This window comes from Brassica napus, chromosome A9 (genome assembly GCF_020379485.1).
Source record: "Brassica napus cultivar Da-Ae chromosome A9, Da-Ae, whole genome shotgun sequence".
Classification (NCBI taxonomy): Eukaryota; Viridiplantae; Streptophyta; class Magnoliopsida; order Brassicales; family Brassicaceae; genus Brassica; species Brassica napus.
Window position 1 is genome coordinate 27,146,639 of NC_063442.1, and position 7,751 is coordinate 27,154,389.

At 37.6% G+C, this 7,751-nt stretch overlaps 2 protein-coding genes across 3 annotated transcripts; both read left to right on the forward strand.

Annotated features, from left to right (window-relative positions):
- The first annotated feature begins 130 nt into the window (after nt 1–130).
- Nucleotides 131–2,221, forward strand: LOC106367268 (ferredoxin--NADP reductase, root isozyme 2, chloroplastic). The gene is made up of 4 exons (XM_013807001.3): nt 131–366; nt 652–711; nt 958–1,302; nt 1,393–2,221. Exons 1-4 carry the CDS (start codon nt 343–345, stop codon nt 2,110–2,112), a joined length of 1,149 nt encoding a protein of 382 aa, XP_013662455.1. The 5' UTR covers nt 131–342; the 3' UTR covers nt 2,113–2,221.
- Nucleotides 2,222–2,887: 666 nt separating this feature from the next.
- LOC106367269 (nuclear transcription factor Y subunit A-7) lies at nt 2,888–4,778 on the forward strand. Of its 2 annotated transcripts, none has more exons than XM_013807002.3 (6): nt 2,888–3,035; nt 3,164–3,228; nt 3,404–3,519; nt 4,006–4,098; nt 4,164–4,328; nt 4,398–4,778. In XM_013807002.3, exons 2-6 carry the CDS (start codon nt 3,201–3,203, stop codon nt 4,545–4,547), a joined length of 552 nt encoding a protein of 183 aa, XP_013662456.1. In that variant the 5' UTR covers nt 2,888–3,035; nt 3,164–3,200; the 3' UTR covers nt 4,548–4,778. The 2 variants fall into 2 exon arrangements, with proteins under 2 accessions (XP_013662456.1, XP_013662457.1); XM_013807003.3 differs by having other exon boundaries at nt 2,951–3,031.
- The last annotated feature ends 2,973 nt before the right edge of the window (nt 4,779–7,751 follow it).

Below are 7,751 nucleotides of genomic sequence, written 5' to 3' on the forward strand. Positions count from 1 at the left end.
TATATTTGGTTCGGTTTGAATTTGTTTGCCGATTTGGTTTGGTTAAAATTTGTTTGCCGATTTGGTTCGGTTATCTGGAAGATAATATACAATTAATTATTCTTACTCAATTGGGTTGGTTGATAAGAAAATAATTAATTAACAAAAGTGTGCATAAGCGTCAGTTGGAACCCTGGAGGAGTCCAAAAGAGGGAGAGGAAAGGAGGAAGGGGTTGGCCTTTGAGGAGATTCAAAGGATCGTGTAGCCTTACTCTACTTATAAATAAACCCTTATTCCCCCCCATGATCAAAGGATCATACTAGTGCCCCCCCTTACCATCACCCTCTCTCCGATCCATAACAATGTCTCACTCTGCTGTTTCTCAGGTCAGAAAGTTTTAGTCAACGATTGCTTTTTTTTAATTCTATGTTTTAGGGATTTGATCCGAGCTAGTGCACTTAAACTTGTCTTGTCTGTTTGCGGAGTAAACGAGAGAAACTTTTGATTTAATTGATCTGGGGGGTTTTATGATCTTTAATCTGCTTTTGTTTTCCTCCTCCTCCATTAACGAATTTATTGAATTTATTTTGTCGGGAAAACGAAGCACAAAAGTTGTTTCATTTCATATCAGAAGAGAGTTTTAATCCCATGTATCTTTCATTTCACTACAGGCTGCTGCTGTCTCTGTTTCAATTGGTAACGAACGTTCTCTTACAAGATCTGTCTTCAAGGTGATCCCTCCTTTCTCTCTCTCCTTACAGCTTCCTATTTTCTCTAGTGTTCAGTAAACAAAACGAAAAGCTCTCACAAGGTTAACCATGACCTGTCTTTGTACACAGAATCTTTGGTTTCTATTGTCTTTCCCCTAGCTATGTCCAGTCACATTCCTTGAGATATGTTTGCTTGATTTTCTCATTGCTTCTGAGTTTGATCTTAAACCCTCGTTTGCTTGTGTTGTGTCGATTTTCATCCTGCAGCAAAACAATAGCATCAGCTTCAACACCAAGCCATGGTCATCTTCCTTGGCGTTGACCCAGAAAACAAGTACCATAAGAGATGCAAAACGGTACTCAAACACAACAATATGCATGTCGGTTCAACAAGCAAGTAGCTCCAAGGTCAATGTCTCTCCTATAGAGTTGGAAGACCCCACTGATCCTCCTTTGAACTTGTACAAACCCAAGGATTCTTACACAGCTAAGATTGTCTCCGTGGAGCGAGTCGTTGGCCCCAAAGCTCCAGGAGAAACTTGTCACATCGTGATCGATCATGACGGTAACCTTCCTTACTGGGAAGGACAGAGTTACGGTGTCATCCCTCCCGTAAGTCACCTCCCTTTCGTGCCATTACATTGGTTCTCATTGTCTTCAAAATTATCTATTAACGAACTGGATTTTTTTGGCGCGCTGTAGGGTGAGAACCCGAAGAAACCAGGAGCTCCACACAATGTGCGCCTTTACTCTATTGCATCAACGAGGTATGGAGACTTCTTTGATGGTAAAACAGCGAGTTTGTGCGTACGCAGAGCTGTTTACTACGACCCCGAGACTGGTAAAGAAGACCCTTCAAAGAACGGAGTCTGCAGCAACTTCCTTTGTGATTCAAAACCCGGAGACAAGATTCAAATCACAGGTCCATCCGGGAAGGTAATGCTATTACCAGAGAACGATCCAAACGCGACGCACATAATGATAGCCACGGGAACAGGCGTGGCTCCTTACAGGGGCTACCTACGTCGACTGTTCATGGAAAACGTCCCAAACTACAAATTTGGCGGCTTAGCTTGGCTCTTCTTAGGCGTGGCCAACACCGACAGCCTTCTCTACGACGATGAGTTCAGCAAGTACTTGAAAGACCACCCGGATAACTTTAGGTTCGACAAGGCGTTGAGCAGAGAAGAGAAGAACAAGAAAGGTGGGAAGATGTACGTGCAGGACAAGATCGAAGAGTATAGCGATGAGATCTTCAAGCTTCTGGATAACGGAGCTCATATTTACTTCTGTGGGCTTAAAGGAATGATGCCTGGGATTCAAGATACGCTTAAGAGAGTTGCGGAGGAGAGAGGTGAGAGCTGGGACGCCAAGCTTTCTCAGCTCAGGAAGAACAAGCAGTGGCACGTGGAAGTGTATTAAGCTTTCAATTACTTTCTATTTTCACTTGTTTATTGGGATTTGTTTTTGATTTGGTTTGGTTTAAGCTTCTTCATAAAATAATTGAATTGATGTGGTTTGAGTTTTCAAACATGATAATTGTTGGTTTGAGAAGAAATATTCTTCGGAATATTCTCAGAGAACGAACTAGGTGATGACATGAGTCATCAAGAATAATCTTATCTTAGCTTTCCATGTGCTGCCATAAACCCCAACCAAACCTTTTATAGAATATTACAAAGATATTCGAACCAAGGAAAAATGTACGTAATTTTTTGTATAATTTTTATATAACCATACAATTGTTGGAATACTGAAATTTTTGTTGTGATTTTAAACTGTTTTGGTCTTAAACACACAAATAAGCTGACACGATTCGAATTCGAATTTGGTTTGGTGTATAGATATCAAGTGTGTGCATGAAGAAACCAAACCAAACCGAGATTTAGTTTCTTGTCTCTGGAATTCGAACAAAAGAGAACGGTTCGCTTTCGATGACTCATAATGGGAAAATAATATTTTAATTGGGGTAGCGGGTAGAGGTAGACCCGTAGAAAGCCGTGGACTAAATCAGACAGCGAGCTATTTGGGGCAGAGCCATTAGATTATGATCTGCCCGTAATCTACTACGTGTCTCTCATTCTCCACTTGTACGCTTGATATTGCGTCGTCCGCATCGACTATTGCAAACCTTGCTGTTTTCCAACTTCCTGAAGCGGAAAGACGGCATCATGTTTATGACTGATGTAGAAGGACGCTCTGAAGTGTGAGGTGTGAAATTGCGGAATAACTTGCGGAAGGGAAGAAAACGACACTCGCTCCTTTTTCTGTTGATTATTTCTTCTCTTTATTTTCTTTTTCTTCTCGGAGACTTTGAAGAAGAGACACATTGAAAATTGCAGTAGGTACTTTTTTTTATGATTTTCTTGGTCATGGATTTATTGGATTTTGATAATTCTGATTCATGATTAGTTGCTTTACCATGCCATGCACTTACTGTTTTGATGTTTTCTTCCTTCTTTGGAACTTTCAGAGTTGTGTTTTTGGACATTTAAAGCTGCTCATGAGTCATGGCTTCTTCAGTCCATGATCTTTCTGGTTCTGCCCTCTCTCTCTCTTTAATTCATTTCATGTTTATGTTGCTCTTATTCCAAGTTAAGCTTTCTGAAAAATAGATTATAACACTAACTTGCTCCCTAGTTCTCATGTTCATGTGTCTCTCACTGATTCTTGGTGGTGCTCTCTTGGTTAAGTTTGGTGTATTCTTGTCCAGATAAAATAGAAACTCATGACAAACAAGAACATAAAGATTCTCAATTCCAAATCCAACCACCAATTCCTCCAGGAAGAAACTCTGCAGTCTACTCGGAACAGCTTCCTCACTCCATGGTAAACACATCTCTCAGTGACCAAGGCCCATTAGAACTGTATGTTTGTTTTAGTTTAGTTTTTGAAACTCTTTTATCTGTGTAAATAATAAACGTTTATTAAGCCTCTCTTTATAACTGCTAATGAGTTTAATCAAATAGTTAATCTGTGAAATATTTGATTCCCTTACTAATTTGAAGCCAACATAGCTTTAGACCTTCTAGTTGACAAATTGTAGTGTGGCTACTTCTTGGCAGGCAGGTCCAGATTTTGGGGACTATAGACAGTTTAGTAAGACATGTATTAAAAAAAATTATTAACAATTTGAAGGGTTATGTTTACGCATATCAATTCCTGAAAGTTTTAAACCAAAAAAAATTCCTAAAAGTTTTAGGGGTCAAAGGTCAATGTTTCACTCGGCTCTGCGTGTTGTGACCATTTACTATATCACTCTGTGCATTCTCACACAATATACAAGTAACAGATTTGTTCATTATTACGTTGAAGGCACCTGGACACTACCCATATCCAGATCCTTACTACAGAAGTATGTTTGCACCAAACCCACAAGCGTATCCACCACGACCTTATGAAACCGGGGTATGGTGTATTACAACGATTTCTTGATTTGGATCATGTTAACAGCATTTTTCACATCATTTCAGGTACATGCACATTTAATGGGAGTCCAGCAACAATGTGTGCCTTTACCATCTGATGCAGTCGAGGAACCTGTTTTTGTCAACGCAAAGCAATACCACGGTATACTGAGACGTAGGCAATCCAGAGCAAAGCTTGAATCCCAGAATAAAGTTGTCAAGTCGCGTAAGGTAAGAATACGCCGCGTGTTGTTATGTTTCCTTGGAGTTGGGTGGTGAATCTTGAGTGTCTATTCGCAGCCGTATCTGCATGAGTCTCGTCATTTGCATGCGATAAGACGACCTAGAGGATGTGGCGGTCGGTTTCTCAATGCCAAGAAGGAAGAGGAGCATCACGAAGGCAATCATCTTGAAGAAAAGTCCATGGCTGCTTCTGGTGGTACGTCTTGAGAGAATGACGTATACACGTAGCGGTGTGGCTCTGTTTGGTCTCTCAGCTCATCCGTGTCTTTAGTGTTATGAAATACAAATCTTTGTAGAAATGAATAGGAGGATCTGGGGAGCAATTTACAATTAGATAAAGTGGGCTTTGACTTGTGATTAAATAAAGCCCACGAGTAACGAAAATAAAATAAACAATGTCATCTTGAAGTTTTTGGTTAAGAAACAGTGCTACTGATATTGTTTTCTTGTGAGAAATTTTTGTAATAAAACGAAGAATCCACGAAAACGAGTGACAAAGTTGGTTTTGGGACAACGAGCGTGGTAGGTAATATTCTACTTTTGAGTGCGAGGTAGAAAGACTCGTTAGATTTTCCATCTCTCTTGAACCATCTATATATATAAAGGAGAACTTCCCTTCACCTCAGCTTGCCACGTCATTCATCTCATCTCTCAGTCCTCCACGTCATTCCCTCTTCTACTTTTCTCCTTCGTGCAGATAACTTAAGATATGGGCCAAGCAAAATTCTTTTCAAGCCAACATCCATATCAGGCCACCCTCTTTTTTTTCTTTCTACAACTCTTCTTACCAGCCCATTATCACATGGCTCAGTCTCAGTTATTAAAAAACGCCTCGCACAGACGCTTCCATGTCACTTGATCTCCCTCATCTCCACCAGTAGGCAAAACCTTAATATTATCTCCTGCTCAGATTCTATGGTATAACGCTCTTCTCCACGACTAAGCTTCATTATTGCGCTTCTAATCGAAGCGGAACTAATCTCTCCACTTCCTTCATCTTCGCACCATAAAACCCAGTCAGTTCTCTCACTTATCTCTTACGCAAATACACGTTACAAAAGAAACAAAGAAAACCATGGCTAACAAAACGACGATATCAACCTCCACGGCCCACACTGCTATTTTTTTCAAGGATGTTCTTCTCGGCTTGAGCAAGAGGAATCTGGTTTGGTCTATAGGATTTGTTGGTTCAGTCTCAGTAATTCAGGTTTGAGCTCAGCTGGTTTGAATATTAATAATAGAATACATTGGCATCTTTTCTATTCATTCTTAGTATGCCTATTTGATTTACAACAGATCAGGAGCTACGCCCAAAAAAAACTTTTTCCAAGTTCGGAAAACATGACATTAGCACACGTGCCACCCCCTAGGCCTAAACCAAATACTGGTTAGTTCTATTACAAAAAAAGAATTACTTTGTATAGACAGATGAAGTTAACTGTGTTCAATCTAAACTCAATCCAATTAATATCTTAATGTTACATCATGTTTTCGTGTCCTTTCCTGCTCAAATAAATAACGTATCTGGATATACTTGATGGAATGATGATACATCTGCATTGTTAAACATAGCCGTAAAAACATGCCATATGTAATCAAGTATATCGGAGCCGAAATATGACACAGAGACAGAGGTAAACGGATGATATACAAAAATTGAGATCAAATGTTGTTCTAACTTCTGAACACATTAACTAAATATGGGACTGGATGGTGGTTTCTTCGGATCTGAACCCATCCCTTCACACCAAAGTTTTTTTTGGGTCAATTCACACCTAAGCTTTTAAAAGTCAACTATCTTCATGGACTTGGGAAATTAGCGAAGCAAAAAGGATTTTTTGGCTATTTTTTAGTTTGTCCCAAAAATTACATTAGCTCAAACCAGTTTGTCTGTGGCTTTTCTTAGCCATTTTTCTTTCTTTCTAAAGATTGTCAGCTTAACAATCAATATTAACTAATTAGCAATACCATGCTTATTTACCTTTTTTTTCTGGAAACCAGAACCCAATACCGTAATCCTTTAACAAAATTTCTACGCAGTAGTTCTCCACAACTTAGTCTTACAAACCTCTTCTAAACAAATATTTGTTTTAAATAGCCGATCCTAGAAAATTAGGAGCCCTACAAAAATATTCAATTTTTATTTTTTAAATAATATTTCATTAATTTTATTTTAACAAAAATGTATTTTGAAAGTATTTATTATTTTCAAGGAATTTTTTTGCAATTTTACTACAAATTTGATGCCACTTTTCAAAATTTTTATTAAATAATAATCATTTTCATAAATACTTTATGTTTGTGATGAAAATAACTAAACTAAGACTCCTGAAGCATTTACGAAGCATTTATCAATGTTTAAAATCACTTATACACACCCCATAGATAGTTCTAAACAATAAACCTTAAACTCAACTTACGTTATTGTTTGCTTGAAGATAATATTTAAAATGGTATTTAAAACAATTTCTCATAATTAATTTCAATGGTGTTATGAACAAAAAAAACATTTCCATTTTTTAAAAGTATGTGGTGGAGCCACTTATTAGTTATTACAATAGGTTTAAAGGAAAATAAAAACAGCTGTAGAAAACATGAGAATAGACTAAGAAGAGGCAGATTACAGGGAAACGAAAATCTGCAGCAAGGATGGAGATATCGAAAGCAACCGCATCTATATTATTATCGCAAACACAAAAATTTCGTTAGCTCGATCTGACACTCGCTCTACTGAAGAAGGCTTCCTGATTCACTCCAATGAAACTAATTGATGATCTCTAGGATGATATGATGTTTTTTCGCCTTGGCCTGGGCTATAATGTTTTTTTTTCATTAATTTTAATAGAATGCAATCTTTGAAAAAAAACCACAACATTTTCCATTATTCAAAGGTATAAACACAAAAATATTATGCTCTATATAATAATAATAATAACCAAATATTAGAAAAAGAACACCAACCAGACATTTAAATTTCCTAGAGATTTTATTAAATCTACAAAAAGTGGTGAGCGAGCGCCAAGATAAAAAAAGAAGAAGTCTCATTAGCCTACAACTCCTAACCACTACCCAAACATCTGTGTTTATCAAGCAGTTCGACAATCCTTAACATTATTCTCCAATCAAAGATACACATCAGACAATGAAACCCATCAGTCTCCTACCCATTTAACCATAATAATAAAATTACTTCTCTCTTCATTTTTACAAATCCAGTTCTACAAAATGCACACTTAAAACAAAACCTCAAACTTAATAGACCATAAACTTAGTTTCCATATCAACTATATTATACAAAAAAATTTCAACTCTTTCAAACCTAGAATCTTTACGACGCACTCAATACTAATTATTAAAATATATCAAAACTAAATGACAATTGCATCAGTATTTACACAATGTAACACACAC